Source organism: Phacochoerus africanus, chromosome 2 (genome assembly GCF_016906955.1).
Source record: "Phacochoerus africanus isolate WHEZ1 chromosome 2, ROS_Pafr_v1, whole genome shotgun sequence".
Classification (NCBI taxonomy): Eukaryota; Metazoa; Chordata; class Mammalia; order Artiodactyla; family Suidae; genus Phacochoerus; species Phacochoerus africanus.
The window spans coordinates 271,480,553-271,499,348 of NC_062545.1; the positions used below are offsets into that span (position 1 = coordinate 271,480,553).

The 18,796-nt window shown below is 47.9% G+C and overlaps 1 protein-coding gene across 2 annotated transcripts in view; it reads left to right on the plus strand.

Moving 5' to 3' along the window:
* The window catches only part of GARNL3 (GTPase activating Rap/RanGAP domain like 3), a 148,161-nt gene that overhangs the window by 88,114 nt on the left and 41,251 nt on the right, over positions 1-18,796 (plus strand). For both annotated transcript variants that reach the window (XM_047768439.1, XM_047768440.1), the window contains exons 7-12: positions 2,708-2,772; positions 5,867-5,930; positions 7,764-7,790; positions 12,517-12,592; positions 13,241-13,339; positions 14,836-14,939. In XM_047768439.1, coding sequence (XP_047624395.1) covers positions 2,708-2,772; positions 5,867-5,930; positions 7,764-7,790; positions 12,517-12,592; positions 13,241-13,339; positions 14,836-14,939 — 435 coding nt within the window. The remainder of the gene's footprint in view (positions 1-2,707; positions 2,773-5,866; positions 5,931-7,763; positions 7,791-12,516; positions 12,593-13,240; positions 13,340-14,835; positions 14,940-18,796) is intronic.

The following is an 18,796-nucleotide window of genomic DNA, read 5'->3' on the forward strand; positions in this document are numbered from 1 at the left end:
GTTCACTTTGCTGTTCACCTGAAACTAACACAACATTGTATATCAACTGCACTCCACTAAAATTTTAAAAACGAAAATAAATTTAAAAATAAATAAGGGACTTCCCATCGTGGCACAGTAGAAATGAGTCTGACTAGGAACCATGAGGTTGTGGGTTCGATCCCTGCCCTCGATCAGTGGGTTAAGGATCCGGTGTTGCTATGAGCTGTGGTGTAGGTTGCAGATGCAGCTTGGATCGTGTGTTGCTGTGGCTGTGGCTGGCGGCTACAGCTCCAATTGGACCCCTAGCCTGGGAACCTCCATATGCCGCGGGTGCATAGACAAAAATAAAGTAAAAATAAATAAGTGATTCATGCTTGTGAAAATTCCATCCAGAAAATACAGTAAGTAAAAAAGATGAGGCTCAAAATCCAACTCCTCAGAGATAATCACTGCAGCATCCTTCTAGACCTCTGTCTGTAAGCACACGCACACACCTGCTGCGTGAGTGGGCTAACAGTGCTGTGCTCTTCTGCATCCTGCTCTGCTCACTTAGCCTTGCTGTCTATGCACATGTCCCTGACTCTCCCTGTGCATTCGTTGAGTCCACTGAAAACATAGAACTGGGAGACGTTTTTCTTGGATAGTGAGTCTGGAAAGCCGCAGTAGAAAGAGGATGGGGTGGAAGAGCTTTACCCCTCTATGATAAAAAAAAAAAAAAAAAAAAAGGAAGAAGAAGAAGAAGAAAAAAAATCCACAATCGCACAAGCTCTGGGTTTCACATCTGTGTCGGCAGCACCCAGGCCGGGATGGATCCCTCTCCCATTCCATACGTTCCCCCTCAAGCTGCCCTGGGCTTCTCTTGAAAACTGCCTTTGGTGTGTTTGGTGAGAGGAAAAGGTAGACAAGGTTGACGTTGAGGAAGAAGGTCAGATTCAAGACCTTTCTTCTAGATGGGCTGACGTCCCACACAGGGGACCCTGTGGGAGGTAAGCTGCGGCCAGTGAAAAAGCAAGGCCACAGGAAAAACTCAGCTTTCAGTGGGTGAGTTATGTGAAAATGCATGTTCCTATCATAATATTTGGCTGTAATTGGAAAAGTTTTTTTAACATCTGTAATGCAAACTACAAACAAGACAAAACCCTCCACCTAATGTCCTTGGCTGGTAGAGAATCCATAAGGGCTCCACCTAGTGCAACTTAGCGGGAAGAGTTCGGCTTAGTGACCCTTAGCTGGAAAGGCATCCTCGTCCCCAGCCTGGAGTGGGAGGTGAGAATACCAGGTTCTCCAGAGTTTTACCAAAGGAGATCCTGGGCTTAAAGAGTTGAGGGACTCCACTCCTGTGCCATCACTCAGGGCTCATCAGCTGGATTTGCAGACGTGTCCTCAAAACAGGAACTTGTATTTATTTCTTTGCCTCTTTGCCCATTTCCTGCAAGGAATGTCCTTACCCTTCTCTAGCTGCTTGTGCTGCCAATTTTATTATTAGTCAAAGTTAGAAAGGAAGTTTGTTTTTTGTTTTGGTGGGGGTTTTTTTTGGGGGGGGGGGTTGGCTACACCCACGGCATATGGAAGTTCCCAGGCTAGGGGTCAAATTGGAGCTACAGCCACCAGCCTATGCCACAGCCACAGCCACAGCCACAGCCACAGCAACAGCAACGCTGGATCCAAGCCGTGTCTGCAACCTATGCCGCAGCTCATGGCAACGCCAGATCCTCAGCCCACTGAGCAAGGCCAGGGATGGAACCCACAACCTCATGGTTCCCAGTCAGATTCGTTTCTACTGCGCCACGACAGGTATTCCTGTATCAGCTCTTTTCTGGACCAGCACTCGTCTGTCCTGGGTGCTTTGGATCAGGGACCGAACCATTCAGGCAACCCTTCATTCAGTCCCTTTCACTCAGCCAGCATTGACTGAGAACTTCCTATGAGCTACTCACAGAAGGTACTCATTCAGAGAGGAAGAAACAGACTTTATATAAGTGAGCACAGGTAAATATAAAAGTACACATCATGAAAACTCTGAAAGATCGAGGTGACTTTTGGTTAAAACGTCTTCGACCTGGAGATATAGCACTTTTGGGTCCCATTGAACTTGTGGAGACTGTTTTCTTCTTATGACCTTTTTTTTTTTTTGTCTTTTTGTCTTTTCTAAGGGCTGCACCCACGGCACATGGAGGTTCCCAGGTTAGGGGTCGAATCAGAGCTGTAGCCGCCGGCCTACAGCACAGCCACAGCCACACAGGATCCGAGCCACGTCTGTGACCCACAGCTCACAGCAATGCCAGATCCTTAACCCACTGAGTGAGGCCAGGGATCGAACCCAAAACCTCATGGTTCCTAGTCGGATTTGTTAACCACTGCGCCACGACGGGAACTCCTCTTCTTATGATCTTTGAGGCTGATCCAGTTATTGGCTCAGAGACCAGACCCCCTCCCCATCGGGTTCATGTGGCTCCTCTGCTCATCACAACAGCCAAGACACAGGGGACCTGGCATCCACACGTCGAAGGGTAAAGCTGTAAATGCCACAGATGCAGGGTGGGGGGATGGTGGAGGATGCCGTCAGGTCTGAGTTTTTCCAGCATAGAATGCTTTTATTCATGCATGTGTCCCTGAAGAAAAACAAGAAAGACTGGACATGAATTTCTTTTAAATAACCCGGAAAGACTCTTTCAGAGATAGAAATTGCCAAATTTCTCACTGTTTTGCTGTTTTGACTTTCCAGGGGACCCAGAAAATATGCCTTCCCTACAGCCCCACGAAAACTCTCTCGGTGAAGTCCATCTTAAGGTGAGTTAATGAACAGACACCCAACACCAGGCACCCACGAATGGATTTCTTGCGGGCATCATTCTGGTGCGGGCTTTCTGATTTCCTTGGGCCTTGGCTAAAAGCACGTCTTGCTGTGGTGCTTGACATGCATGACCTCATTTAATCCTCACAGCAACCCCGAGAGGCAGGTACGGTTAGTGCCCCCATCTTATAGGTGAGGAAATGGAGACTCGGAGGAGAAAGCCAAGGTCACGCAGCTTGTGCCGTAGAACTGAGGCCCCAGTGCCACTCTGGCGGATGCCGAGCTTTGCTCTTAAGCAGCTCCATCCTGCGTGTGTTGCCTGCTTCTTTTTCCCTGCACGTGTGCAGATACTTTGATTTTGCAAAGAAAATCAAGAAATAGTTTTCCTTTCGTTTTTCTGGTTGGAAATAGAAACTCAAATGTCAGCACATGCTTCTCAGAGAAAAACGTGCTTATTCTTCAGCACGCAGAAAGTTAAATGACTAGAAGGAAAAGCTAGCTGCTTGGCCCTCAGCTGCCTCTTAAGGTCCCCCCATCTTTCCGCAGCCCCCTCATCTCTGTCTCACATAGAGGGGCAGCCTCCCCTTGAGAATGCCAGGGCCTGGATGGGCCTGTTGCTTTGTCGCCAGCTACAATGTCACATCATAGTAGCAGTAGCTTCTGTTTGTAGGTGCTGTGCTAAATGCTTGACAGGCATTCTCTTGGGAAATCTTTAAACCAGCTCCATAAAGTAGATCTGTTGTTATTGCCACTCCGCATAGGAGGAATCAGAGCCTCTGAGAAGTGAAGGGATTTGACAGAGACCTCAGAGCTGGTAAACCACAGAGCTGAGATTTAAACTGAGGTCCAGGTCGTGCAAGTCCCAAGCTTGGGCTGTTAACCGCTAATGCCATTCTGTGTGAGTCTGAAAGCTTATCCCAGTGCCCTGGTGATTTGTTCTGGTCTCGTCTGCAACTAGGTGGTGGTAGGAAATGGTGTTTTCAGTGTTCCCACCTACGACTTGCCAGAGTGAATCTCAGAGAGTGACAAACTTGGCTGTCAGCTAGGGATTGCAGCTGGCTGATGAAAGGGGCTTGGGATTAATAAGTAAAGAATTTTAGGAGTTCCTGTCGGGGCTCAGAGGAAACAGATCTAACTAGACTCCATGAGGCACAGGTTCAATCCCTGGCCTCAGTCAGCGGGTTGAGGGTCTGGTGTTGCCGTGAATTGTGGTATAGTCACAGACCCGGCTTGGATCCTGCATTGCTGTGGCTGTGGCGCAGGTCAGCAGTTACAGCTCTGATTCAACCTCTAGCCTGGGAACCTCCATATGCCGTAGGTGCGGCCCTAAAAAGACAAAATAAAAAAGAATTTTCTATCTCATTTTCAAGCTTGACTTGCTCTCCAAATTGCAGACTTTCTCCTCTCTGCTCTAGGCATCCGATTTTTCTCCTGGGAAGTCTGAAGCCTGAGCTAAGAGAGTGTCAATGAAGAGGTTAACGTTTTAGTTAAGCATAGAAGTAGCTTGCTGCTTCTGAAGCTTCACTTGCTTTGAGTGTCATATTTTGAATTATATTGGCTGACATGTCTGTGAATCCTTTTTTTTTCCTTCTTCTAAAAAAAGTTTCTCTAGCTCCTTTCTTCTGTATATTTGAAGACTAGGGCTTTCATTGAGTTGTAATTTTATTTGGTTATCTGAGTCACTTTTCAGCCCAGCACTTGTAGCCAGAGCAACTGCGGCAAGAAGGTATTTTTAAGGCTCTCTCTTGTGGTGCAGTGGGTTAAGGATCCAGTGTGGTCACTGCAGTGGTTTTAGTCACTGTTGTGTTGCAGGTTTGATCCTTGGCCTGGGAACATCCATGTGCTGTAGGTGCAGCCAAAAAAAAAAAAAAGAGAGAGAGAGAGAGAAAGAAAAAAGAAAGTGTTTTAAAGATGCAGAAGATTAAAACCTCTACAGTTGCTGCCAATAGAAGAAAAGATTTTATCTCTGTTATAATCATGAACTTGAAAAATTAAAAATTAAAATATACTACAGAGTTAGATAAGCCTGAGTTCAAATCTCTGCTCTACTGGAGTTCCCGTCGTGGTTCGGGGATTAATGAATCCGACTGGGAACCATGAGGTGGCAGGTTCGATCCCTGGCCGTGCTCAGTGGGTTAAGGATCCAGCGTTGCTGTGAGCTGTGGTGTAGGTCGCAGACACGGCTCGGATCTGGCGTTGCTGTGGCTGTGGCATAGGCCAGCAGTTATAGCTCCCTGGCGTTGCTGTGGCGTAGGCCAGCAGCTACAGCTCCAATTAGACCCCTAGCCTGCGAACCTCCGTATGCCGCAAGTGAGGCTCTAGAATATACAAAAAGACAAAAAAAAAAATCTTGGCTCTACTACTTAACAGCTTTGTTATCTTGGACTTGCTTTTTAACTTCTGAGCCTCAATTGCCTCATTCTTGAATTAGGGATGAAATAGTGCTTGCCTCATGGAGACTAAATGAGCTAATCCATGGAAAGCATTTAGCAGCATGCCTGGCACATGGTAAATACTCTGTCAACATTAGCTATTATTGTTACCTTTCCTTTATAGATATGAGGATTCTTGCTGAAAGGGGCCTTAGGGATCACCCAGTCCAGCTTCCTTGTTTTGTCTCTAAAGGAGCGGAGGCTCAAGGAAATTCACATTGCTTGACCAGAGCCCAACATAAAAGAGCATGCTGTTAAGAAACGGCCTTTGGCCCTAAGTGCCCGAGGAATTGTCAAAGGGAGAAAGACATGTCAGGTCATCTTAATGACGTTTCATTTTATCATTAATTGCTATGCAAATGTCAATGAATCACTTTTTCTAGTAAATAAAGTAAGCGTCATGGAGACTAGTCAAGGTTGCCTGAAACAGATGCTCTCATTCCTCCCTTCCTCCGGGACGGCTCCGGGCACAGCCAGCGTGCTGTGTTCCTTCACTGATCACTCCTCTGTTGGTTGGTACCTCCTGTGGCCCTCCAGGGAGTCCACCTGCAATTTATTTTCTGGGAAATAGTCCTCAGCTTTTCTGAAGACGTGAGACTGGCTGCACGTTATTTAAGGTTCTGCCACACTGTGGCTCACTCTGTCCATTCTATTTCAGTGCCATGAATCTGGACAAATTCGAGAAAGGCCCCAGGGAAATTTTTCATCCCGAGATACAAAAGGTAACAGAATTTTATGCTTCGTAATTGCATAAATTTGGTCACAGCGTTAGAATTGGCAGATCATCGGTGAGTCTTAGCCTAGGATACCTACCAGGACCACGGGTGGAGTTTTGAATCCATTATCATGGAGAACCTCCCGGTGGAGATTCTGAAACTGTCAGTCTAAGAGAGTCTGTTGTTTTCGGAAATTCCAAGGATAGGAGGTGTCCAGAAAGCCATCCTGGTTTCTTAGGACTTACTGTTAAGGGAAAACAATCTGCCTTGGGAGAAAAAAGGGTCAGAGTCATAATCTAGGGGATGGTCCATCAGAAAAACATCAACCACACTTTGGTTTTGCAGTTGCAATCAATTTCGCTTTGAAAGTCTCCCCTCGAAACTTATAAACGCAGCGGTCACTAATGGTGTGACAGTTAATGTGTCAGACCGGAGCCTCGAGGATTTGGTTCACCAGGGCAGGGTGACTCGGGAAGAGGCTGGGGAGGCAGGTTGGATTCTATCCGGGATGCAGCAGGGAGCCAGAAGCACCTCTCAGTGGAGGAGTGTCATCTTAAACCTGCTCTTTAGGGGAATAACTCAGGCCGTGTGCAAAGGAAGGAAGCGTGAGCCCTCGTCGTGTGCTCAGCTTCACCATCTGCTCAGCTGTTACAGTGAAGTTATCGGCTCTCGACTCAGCTTACCCCAAATACAGAGAATTGCGAATTCCCGTTATCTTTCATTTTAATTTTTAAAATAGTATTTGTACCTTGGCTCAACCCCAGAAGGAACTGAGGCAGAAATGGATGTGTCAGGTTAAACTTTAAGCAACTTTAAGCCATTCTGTGCCTAAATGTAATTCCTTGTGGCAAACTTAAAGACAAATTAGAATTATAACTATGCCAGTACCAGTGTGCCCTTCTAGTGCTTCATCTGCTTAGGTTGTAATTCTCAACCCTTTCCTCCTCGGAGCCTGGATGTGACCCCCAGACACTGCGTCCCCAAACCCATGGAGCTTCTCTGCTTCTTCCTTCCGCATCTTGCTGCTGAGCAGACTTCCTCCGCCCAGGGTTCACCCCTGCTCAGTCATCCTTACCTGCCCTCTCTCTCCCACAAAATAAGAGGACAAGAAAACGAGAAGCCTTCTACCTATTTATATCATAACTTTATGCCTGTTTTCCCCAAGCAAAAGACACTCTCACACTCTCTCTACTTTTGTGTTTTGACTTTCTTTCCCTTAACAAGGAACTTGTTAATGAGCTTTCCCTGTATCCTCTATGTGTGCATGAGCGTGCAAGAGTGTGTGTGCACCCGCCTGCACACACGCATGCAGCTTACAAGCAGTAGTTCCACTGCTGTCATCAGCTGTCTGTAGATTTCCCTCAGGAAGCCCTGAACAACAGGCTTCCAGTATAAGGAAAAGAGCTCTTACGAGTCTAAAAGTAAACAGAAAATAAGCCTATTACATTCTAGAGAAGGCAGATTTCCACCAAGTAGGAAGGTGGCTGATGCTCTTTTTAAATGTTATTTGTCTGTTTCTGGCTGCTGTAGTGTAGGAACATTTTTCTCAGGCAAAATCTAGAAGCAGCGTGTGATGAGCTAGCTTCGAGTGGATAGAGAAACCTGGGTATGTGTGTGTCTTCCCAGTGCCACGCATCATCTTTGCTTCCCTGTAGTCGTGGTGTAATATAACTAGGTATTTTATAAAAATCTGTAGAGCTAAATTTGAATGTTTTAAGCACTTTGAGGCAGAGAAAAGTGGTGTCAAGGTCAGTAGGCTGGAGCTTGGCTTTCACAGAAAGTCAACGTAAAATGATCACCATTCAGCATGGATGTAACTTTTTGAACTTCATTTGACAGGACTTGCTCGTCCTTGAAGAACAAGAGGTAAGTAGTCTCTCGAGATGCCCGATCCTGCTGTGCTGCCCCCGTGTTTGTAAATGAGCTCCTGCTTCACCAGGAACACAGCCTTTTTTTCCCAGGCACAGCTCTGTGGTTTTGCACAGCAAATCTCTCCTCACTGAACGACTTCCCTGATGTATTTTCTCAGGTGTATTTCAGAATCTTCTATGCCGTTAGCCGTAAAGGTGTAAAGACAACCACGCTGCTTACATCTGCTTAGAAATATTCAAATTTGACCCTCCTGATCAGGGCGAAGAATGAGGTTTTCATTCAAGTAAAGATAGGCCACTGTATTATTTATCAGCACACTAACCTTACAGAATACAAAGTATTTGCATGTTCCCATTTCCTATTGTCCCATTTTTTTAAAAAACATACAGAGCTTTCGAAGTCCTTAACTAACATAGAGAAATATCCAAAATATTATCATGGACAGCTGAACAGATAGAGAATGTACGTACATGGTGCCTCCCGTCCAAGCTTGGGAACATCCTCCGCACCTCTCCCCCCCCACACCCGACCTCGAACCCATCAGCCACAGTCCATTGACACGTCTTTAAGACTTACCCCTAATTCAAACGCTCCTCAATGCTTGTGATCACTGTCGTCCTTCCCAACTGCTCAAAACCCTCAACACCGGCCATCTCCTGCCTGGACTCTGCAAAGCCTGCAGCTCGTCTCCCTGCTTCCTCTCTTGCCCTTTCTTCTGGTTTTCAGAGGGGATCCAAACCTGCTAAACTAGGTCCTCCCTGGGCTCGGAACTCGGTGGCTTCCCACTCGGTGAAGCCCAGGACCCTCGGCGAGGATGCCACCTCTCCATCCTCTGCCCCGCATGAACCACAGGGACTTCCTTCTCCTTCCACCTGCTCAGGAGCTGCTCTTCCCACCGCAGGGCTGCCCCTCCCCAGCTGTCTTGTGGGCCACACACTCGCTTGAGTAGCACCTGCGCTCAGAGAGGCTTTCCCTGGTCCCCTGTCTAAAATTGCAGCCCCTGCCTCTCATCCATGGCTCTTTCACATGGCCTTGTGTATCTTCCTAAACGTACATCTTCACTTAGTTAGTTTTATCTGTAAGCACCGTGAAAGTAGGTGCCTATTCGAAAGCAGTCCTTATTCGATTACGGTGACTAGACTGTAGGCACCAAATTCTCCTGGAATCCTTGGGACCTTAGTTTCCCTTCATACGTCCCTTTCCTCTGAAGAAGTATAATTCCTGGCATCCTCTTGATTCCCAAGAATATGGCTGTATTGTGGTTTATAATCATGTTGAGTTTTGTCTCATAAAATTTAGAATTTAAAATTTTAAGTCCCATACAAGTGGGAATTACCAGTATGACTTTCTCTCTATGGTGAGTGTCTGATCAGGACTGAATTCCTGAGAAAACCAGTTCCCATGGATTCCCACCACCTGTCACCTCCCCCAGGGGCCCAGGTATGGTCTGTAGCCTTTGAGCACTCCCTCCCATCCATCCCCCAAGGCCCCCCGGCTGCAAGTGGCAGCCTCGCGAAGTACTGATGACCTTAGGATCAACACTTTGTTAAAATACGACCTGTGATGGTCAGGTAGCCCCAGATCAAATGCTTAGCCCCTCTAAAATAGCCGCTCCGAAAAACCATCTCCTCCAAAACATATAATGCATTGTATTCAGCGACGTCTTGATTTCTGGAGATAGGAGAAAACTCTGTTAGTCATTGTCATCTTTTGGGAAGCCCCAGAAGCAAAATTACCTAAATGAGACCCTATCAGTAATTTTGGGTTTGTAACAAAGCCGTGCAGCACCCGTCTTTCTGGGGCATCCATCTGAAGTGGGCAGATCTTCAGCAAAGCTTTGGCCAGTGATTGGGCAGCAGTGGGTCCCACTGCGGCTTGTAACTCTCAGCTTTGTTCAACTCAAAACCATCCTGAGACGGCGATGCCACTGTATTGGAAAGAACACTGGATGGAAAGTCAGGAGACCTGGACCCCAGCTCCAGTCCTGCCATCCTCCCAGCACCAACCAGCCTTGGGCGAGTGTCCTCTTCCCTGGGCCTCAGTGGTCCTGTCTGTGAAATCAAAGTGCCGACTCACTGGACCAGAGGGTCCCTTCTGGTTCTAACAGGCTGTTTGTTCATGGCTCACTGCTCCGGACATTGACCCAGTCCTTCTGCCCTTGGCTTCCTTAGCTGTCAGCTCAGCTGGACCTGACTCTGGGCATCCCGCCAGTCTGCTGCTTGGTTCCTCAGAGTGGTTCTTCAGTGGTTCTCGGAGTTGGGTCCCTGAGCCAGCAGCACCAGTGTTACCTGGGAACTTATCAGAAATACAGTTTTTTGGACCTGTGGACCCCAGACCTGTGGACTAGGCGACCCTGGGAGTGCGGCCAGCAGTCTTTATTTTAACAAGCCTTCCTTGTGATGCTGATGGCTGGTCGAGTTTGAGAACCGAGGCTTTAGTCCCTGCACTGTAATTCTAAGAGGGTCCTCTGTCAGACCCCGAACTACTGTAGGTGCTTCTTAAGGGACCACTGAGAATGGAAGAGGCGTCCCCGAGTCTTTTCTGACAGGTGATCACTGTCATCATTCCCAAAAGAGAGAGAGGAAAGCTACAAAGTATAGAGCCTTCAAGTGGGGCGAGGTCCTTGACAAAACCCTAAGAAATTTACCAAAAATGGGTTTGTGAGGGAGAGGTGGTCGTTTGGACGCAGCTTGTGAAAAATAAGTTGTATCTGACCACTTGTTTTTCTTTTCTCCTTTATTCCCACACTTATGCCATGATGTGTATTAATCCTCTCCAGCACTGTAGTGGGCCCTGGACATTGATGGAAAGTAATACGTGTACCATCCCCCCTTCCAAAGACTTAAGTTCTAGTGGTGGAAACAGACAAGGATGCGAGCTCCATCAAAAGCTTAGAGAGTTCGTTAACCGCTGAGCTGTGACAGAACGAGTATCCGTGAGGACGCAGGTTGCATCCCTGGCCTCGCTCAGGGGCTTAAGGATCTGGCGTTGCTGTGAGCTGTGGTGTAGGTCACAGATGCAGCTTGGATCCCGCATTGCTGTGGCTCTGGCGTAGGCTGGCGGCTACGGCTCTGATTGGACCCCTAGCCTGGGAACCTCCATAGGCTGCAGGTGCGGCCCCCAAAAAAAGACCAAAAAAAAAAAAAGCGTAGAGAGTGTGAATAGTGCTATTAAAATAAACAAGGCGACTTGGCGGAGAATAACAATGCAGGGTGGTGACTGTGTTGGGAGAGCTGGGAAGGCCTCTCTGGAAATTGGCATTTGAGCTGAGACCTGTTCAATGGGCAGAAGCTTCTGCAGAAGGAGCTGTGGAGGAGCCCCAGGGGGTGGAGGGGCCAGCCTGGGAGCTGCCTCGCTTTTCCTCAGTCTGTAGAGAAAACTGCTAGATAGAAAATTACTATCACTGATGGCTATGCCTCTGTCCCTCAGGTGTTTTGGGGGCTGAAAAACATTTAGAAGTATAGCCTTAGACCCTTGGATTTTCAGAGTCTCAACTCTCCCAGATCCAGCTGTTCCAAAGTCTGGCAGTCTGCCTCGACTCCCCGCCTCTGACCCAGTGGCAATGCTTTAATTACGTTGGTCCTTGTCTGCTCTTTAACTGACCACCAAGAATTTCCCCATCAAATAGCCTTGTAAAGGTTGATTCCTTTTCAACCTCAGATTTTTTTTATTATTAAATACTGCATGCACACCAGAAAAAAAGTGTAGATGATAAAATAAAGACCTATAAACCTGTTACCCAGTTTAAGAGAAAATATACTAGGGCGTTCCCGTTGTGGCTCAGTGGTTAACGAATCTGACTAGAAACCATGAGGTTGCGGGTTTGATCCCTGGCCTTGCTCAGTGGGGTTAAGGATCCAGCGTTGCTGTGAGCTGTGGTGTAGGTCACAGACTTGGCTTGGATTCCGCGTTGCTGTGGCCCTGGCGTAGGCCAGCAGCTGCAGCTCCGATTAGACCCCTAGCTTAGGAACCTCCACATGCTGAGGGTGCGGCCCTAGAAAAGACAAAAGACAAATATATATAAAATACAGTCGAGTGCCCTGACCCCTTTCCTGTCTCTTCCCTGTAAAAGCTGTTATCTTGCATTTGGTATTTATCGTTCCCACAGGATCCAGTTTTAATCCAGTGCTCAAAGATAGTAGGTTGAACATTTCTGCTAGCTACTTCTTGATTGCCTTTTTCTCCCCACATCTGTTTTGTGACTTCTTGAGACTAAGTTGCTTTAGGAATTGGGGCAAATGAGCATTTGAATTCATTGTCTACAGTTTCCATCTGTTTCTAAAAGCATCCACGCGATATTAGCCTAAGATCGTTGGGTTGCATTTTGAATTACACTGAGCGCTCCTTTGCTGAGTTCCAGACTCTCTGCTGATCAAAAAAATGATGCCAACCCTGTGAAGTCCTGTGGGCTATTTCCTCTGAGCACTGTTTTTGCCCCAGAATGGACCTGGCATCATGCAGAAGACCCCATGAGTAATGAAATTTCAAATGTACTCATGGGACAGCACAACGTTTCCTCTGTAAACTATAAAAATCTATAAAAATAAAGGGATGATTGTTGTTAATATTGGTCCAAATTGAGATGGAGGGGAGGAAGTAATCCCCCCACCCAGCCATTCAGCTCACTGTAGTTTTCCTAAATAAGAAACAGCACGTCTAATAACCATGCATGCTTCGATGATAAAATTAAATTCAACACCTTTTGTTGTCTTATTGTAAGGGCTCTGTGAATTTCAAGTTTGGGGTTCTTTTTGCCAAAGATGGGCAGCTCACTGATGATGACATGTTCAGCAATGGTGAGTGTCTCCTTTCCTCTAACCGAAACCCCCTCCTGTCTTGTTGCAGTCTTGACCACCCAACCTGAACTTGCCTGTTGAGTTGGAGTCTTTAATGCAAAGAAACAGCCAATTGTTTTAATGACGTTGAAGAGGGTAAATTTCAAAGGGCAGATGATGTTGCCCAGTTTCGTTCATTTGACACATATTTATTGATCACCGAATCTGTGCCAAGCCCTGGCCCCAGGGGTGCGGTCTTCCTGGAAAATTCCATGGGCTTTGGAGAATTTGACTCTATGTAATCTCAGCAGCAGAGGAAGATTTTTCCCTGTGATTTTTACGCATGAGAGAATTAAAAAATGGTCCTAGTTTCCTGTTAGTAACACTTTTCATATTAAGGACCTGTTTCTTCTTCATGGAAGCAGAAGCTTGCAGTGCCAGATCCTTGTCATCCCCGTCTGGCAGGGCTCAGGTTGGTCAGTCTGATGCTGTAATTTTCCTTTCTCGGATCTGGGAACTTGGCCCTCCTGCACGGTCTCCAAGAAGAGGGGAACAGACTTATTCTGTTAACTGCTGTGCCTAGTTAATTTCCAAGTGATTTCAGTGCGTAGGTAGAAAACAGGGACTTTTCAACAGTGTGCTTTCTTCACCCTTTTCCTCTTCTTACAGAAATCGGAAGTGACGCTTTTCAGAAATTTTTAAATCTCCTGGGTGACACAATCACGCTCAAGGGCTGGACAGGCTACCGTGGCGGTCTGGACACCAAAAGTAAGCTTGCCTCTTGGCCTGTTCTGTTGTGATTTGTGTAAAACTCGCCTTAGCCAGCCTAAGCTGGATTCGAATCCATGCCCAGGATGAGGTGTGTGCTCTTATAACTGCAGCACACCTGGTTGTGCCCTGTGCTTTTCCTTCTGTCATTCTGTTTGCTCTTCGCAGCCAATTCTTGAGCTAAGCCAGGCAGGTGATGTGAGGCTCATTTGGCCTGAATTTGATGGGCTTCTGTTGGGGTACCTTTCCCTCAGGGGGGCCTTATCTCTCTACCAGCCCACACTAGAGTCAGTTCACAGGTTCTGAATACCAGGTTAGGTGATGTGTGAGGGCTGCCGTGTGAGTAACTAGCTAGCAGGTCCAGGGATGAAGTATTTGGTCCCCGTTGTCAGGCCCAGCTTCACCCCAATGAACTACATGTGCCTGTGGTGACTCCTGGAGTGCCTGCAAGTTCACGTTCACCACCCTCATGGCCCTTTCCCGGTGTAACCTGACAGACTTCCCTAGGTGTTAGATCCCCGTGGTCAAATTAAGAAACCGAGGCTCCAAGAAAGGCGAGGTAACTTGTCAAAAGGAACAGACTAATGAGAACTTGAATCCACATCTGTCTACCTCCAAAGCCCATGCTGTCAATCACTACAGTTCTGCCAGGGATATAGTTCCCTTTGTTTTATGGAAATGATAGCTATTGTATGTCATCTTGTGCGGGTCCCCAGCAATAACTAGAAAGCAAGGAATTATAACATACTCCCCCACCCTCCCCCTTTTTTTTAATGGCTGTACCCATGGCCTATGGAAGTTCCCAGGCCAAGAGGCCAAGGATTGAATCTGAGCCACAGCTGCAACAAATGCCAAATCCTTTAACCCTCTGAACAGGGCTAAAGATCAAACCTGCATCGACCAGAACCACTGCAGTCGGATTCTTTTTTGTTTTTCTGTGGTTTTTTTTTTTTTTTTTTTGGTCTTTTTGTCTTTTCTATGGCCATACCCGCAGCATATGGAGGTTCTCAGGCTAGAGGTCTAATCAGAGCTATAGCTGCCGGCCTACACCACAGCTTATGGCAATGCCAGATCCTTAATGCACTGAGCGAGGCCAGGGATCGAACCCGCAACCTCATGGTTCCTAGTCGGATTCGTTTTTGCTGCGCCACTACAGGAACTCTATGCAGTCGGATTCTTAACCTACTGTGCCACAGTGGGAACTCCAACATCCTCCCCCTTTTGATCCAGACTTCTCATGACCTCCTCTGCTTGGAGGCAAGGCATGAATCAGGCAGCAAGCAAGCTGAAAGGAGGACAGAGAGGCCCCCCCCATGCGGGCCGAGGCCTTGCATCAGTTGGAGAGGGACCCATAGCACTTCTTCCCCTCAGGTGGGTGGTCGTACGATCTCTGGGGTGTACTAACGGAACTGTAGTGCTCTGGTCTGCAAATAAACTCTGTCCCCCTCTGGCCTCGGGGTTCTCTGTGACCACTAAATGCACGTTGTGTTTTGCAGACGACACCACGGGGATTCATTCCGTTTATACCATATACCAAGGCCATGAGATCATGTTTCATGTTTCCACCATGTTGCCGTATTCCAAAGAGAACAAACAGCAGGTACGTGGGACCACAGACCATCTGACCTCAGCGTGGAGAAGGCATTGCTGAGACTTCATAGGATTGGAGAGTAGATGTGTTGCTATACAAGCCAAACTTCAGGTACCAGTGCGGGGAGGTCGTTTATAGTCTGTTTGCACTTTCAACAAGCCTTGGGAAGGAGTTCCCGTCGTGGCGCAGTAGTTAACGAATCTGACTAGGAACCATGAGGTTGCAGGTTTGATCCCTGGCCTTGCTCAGTGGGTTAAGGATCCGGCGTTGCCGTGAGCTGTGGTGTAGGTTGCAGACGTGGCTCGGATCCCGCGTTGCTGTGGCTCTGGCGTAGACCGGTGGCTGCAGCTCCAATTAGGCCCCTAGCCTGGGAACCTCCATATGCCGAGGGAGCAGCCCTAGAAGAGGCAAAAAGACAAACAAATAAATAAATAAATAAAAACAAGGTTTGGGAAGAACTACCCTCCCTGATGCTCCCTCCCTGAGGAAAGAGGGATCAGAGGCATGTGGGCCGGGGGTGGGGGAGGGAGCATGTGTGGGCGTGTGTGCCTGTGTGTGAGTGTGGTTTTCTAGACTCCCGGGGGACCGTTCTGCATATATGTGGCCTTTTCTCTGTGACTTTTCTCAATGGGTCTTGTGTCTTCTTGGCATGAGATTATCCAAGACACAGCACGGTAATGGTTGGCAGGTGTTTTTTCAGGTCAGCACAGGAGGTTAAATTAACACTGAGGGTCCCGCGTGGCCTGTGCCCTGCTGGGAAAAAAAACTACCTGAGAACCCTCCTCATCCACCCCAGAGATTAGCCCTTTCCAGGAGAAAGCTTTCCAATGTGTTGAAATTTCGATATAACAAAGATACATGTTACTGGTTTTTGAAGGATTTGGGGGGTTCCATTAACTTTTTATTATATTCTTACCCCTTTTTTTAACATATTGAAGGCATCTGTATAAATAAATATCACAAACATGAATGGACAGTCGTTCAGCAAAGATTTTCGAGAAATATGAACCCAGAGAGGGTATGTGATCGGCTAAAAGGGCTTTTTTTCTGAACACTTGTAATCCTTATTTCAGTAAGACTTCAGTAAGGAGGAAAGTCACAAAGCAGATCACTGGGCTGCAATGTGGAGTTACAGTCATTAGACATAGAGGGATTTGGGGGACATGGCAGGGGGTGTGCGGGTCAGGAAGAGCTAGTTCTGTTTGATGGTTTGGGCGCTGGAATAAGGAGTTGGTGGCTTGTCTAATAGGCAGTGGAGACCCTCGGGAGGTCTGAAGCTTGTTCTGCTTTTAGACGGCTCCTTGGAAAAGGACAGGTGGAAGCAGGAAGTGCTTCAGCCCCGGAAGCCTGCTTAAGTGGCAAAGAGTTACCTTCTGCCAAGCATCTTCCCGCCCATGGCCGCGGCTCCCCCTCTTAGGAGCTAAAGCTCTTAGCATCTTGGGATCACGTTGAGAAGAAAGACCCCAGCTGGCCTTCTCAGTCATCGTGAATCGTGTTGACTTCTTTCATCTCAGACATAGCGAAACACTTCCATTGAAATGTTTTACCGTCCTTCTGCTCTCCCAGCTCCAACCTTTTCAGCCTTGAACACTCACCGAAATGGTCCATGTTCTGTGACAGATAAAAGCATAAGCTAGAGAGACAGGAGGAACAAATGTGACAGCTCACCCTTTGCCCGGTGCAAGTCTTTAACCTTATCTTTCTGAGGGGACTGTTGGCGCGTTAAGATGTAACACACTCCGAGATTCTGAAACCAGGTTTATGGTTCCCAAGGGGGAAACATGGGGTGGGAGAGGGGTAAATTAGGGATAAATTAGGAAAAATTATTACTCACTAATCTGTGTACTAAGGACCTATTGTATAGAAACACGGCTATATGGGAAATGTATCTGAAAAAGGAAGGGCTATATCTATGCGTATTTACTGTGCTGTACCCTGAAACTAACACAACTTTGTAAGTCAACTAACTCCAAAATAATTTATAGAAAAAAAAAAGATGTAATGCACTTACCAGGAACACTGAGCTATTCCCAGGTGGACTCAGGGGTTCTCAACCTCTTGGCTGGCTCCCTGAGTAATGCTTGGGTCCTCCACTTATCCAGCATCCGTAGATATGCAGAAAATCAAAACTATGAAACTTACCTGAGTTCCCTTGTGGTGCAATGGGTTAATGATCTGACATTGCACTGCAGCGGCCCAGGTCACTGCTGTGGTGCAGGTTGGATCCCTGGCCCAGGAACTTCCCCATGCAGTGGGCACAGCCCCCACCCCCCCAAAAAAATATACCTTGTCTCTATTACCAGGAAGATAAAGCAGCGGTAAGAGAGACAAAGAAATGCACAATGCGAGTGAACCTTATCAGTGTCTGATCATAGGAGGGCAGAGAAGGACACTCTGAGCCTCCCAGACCTCTCCTGGTCTCTTGGGGGCTTAAGATCACAGTCAAGAAGTCAGAGGCCAGCCCGGATCATAAAATCTTGGTGGCTTTTGCACCTCCTGACATCTAGAACACTAGCGGGCAATCTGAGCCACTTCCCAAACCTGATGTAAAGAAGCAAACTTGCACAAGAAGATGTCGGTTCTGATGTTACAGCGACTCCTTCCACCCCCCACCCCTTCACTGCTCCAAACCACAGCAAGGGCAGGGCAGGGGATGCTGGTATTTGGTTCTCTGGGGCTCTCCTCTCCCCAATATCCTGTGATACCCAAACCCCTAGCAGCCAGTCTCAGCGCTCCAGGGCCCGAGGGCAGCAGCCAGGACCGGAAGGAGGCACAGGCTCTGTGATCAGCCGGCGGGGGGCCAGACCCCAGCCCTGCCTCGAGCAAGCTCTGTGATCTTGGGCACTGCCAGCCCCAGGGCTCAGTTCTTGGTCCCCTTCTCTTCTGTTCCTACACGCTTCCATCCCTTGCTGAGCTCATCCAGTCTTGTGGCTCTGGATAGCTTTTATATGCCCCTGGCACCCAAACTTACATCCCCGGCCAGTCTGCAGAACTCCAGCCCTGGATGCGCACAGCCCTCCCGACGGCTCTCCTGGGCTAGACGCCTCCGACCAAGTATGTCCAAAACTCAACGCGAACTCTCCTCCAGACCTGCTCCTCCCACAGTCTTTCTCATCTCTGCTGATAGCTATTCCATTTTCCCAGTTTGGGCAAAATAACCTTGGAGTGATTCGACTCCTCTCTCTGTCTTATCCTGTATTCAGTTTGTCAGGAAATCCTGTTGGCTCGACCTTCAGGTGGCACCTAAAATCTTCTCCTGGTGCCACGCTGCTCTGTGTCACTGTCATCTCTTGTGGACCATTGCAGTAGCTGCCTTTCTTCCTCCCTGCTTTTACCCTGATGCCCTGACAGGCTGTTTCTCAATCCATCAGCCAGAGTGATCCTTTAAGGGCAGTCATGTTGCTTCTCTTCCCACACCCTCCACTGGCTCCCACTTCACTCACAGTCAAAGCCAGATCCTTAGCGTGGCCTCTGTTCCTTCTCTGGTCTCATCCCCCACTGCTCTTCCTATTTCCTCCCTTCCAGTGGCACTGACTTCCCTTCCTGTCCCCCAGAGTCACCAGATACTGTCCCAGCTCATAGTCTGTGTGGACCTTCCTTCTACCCGCTGTCCTCTGGCTGACTCACCCACCACCTTCAGATCCACCCAGATGTCAGCTGTGAAACTGACCCCGTGGCTGCATTTAAAGCAGCAACCCACCTGCCCCCAGCACCCCCAGGCCCCACGCGGCTCTCTTTCCTCCATGGCACTTACTGCCACCCGATGTTTCCGTGTTACTTTGTACACTTGTTTCTTATGTTTACTGTGTAATTGGTATGCCCCCTGCTAGAGTGTATGCCCTGTGAGGGCAGGGATTTTTGTCTGC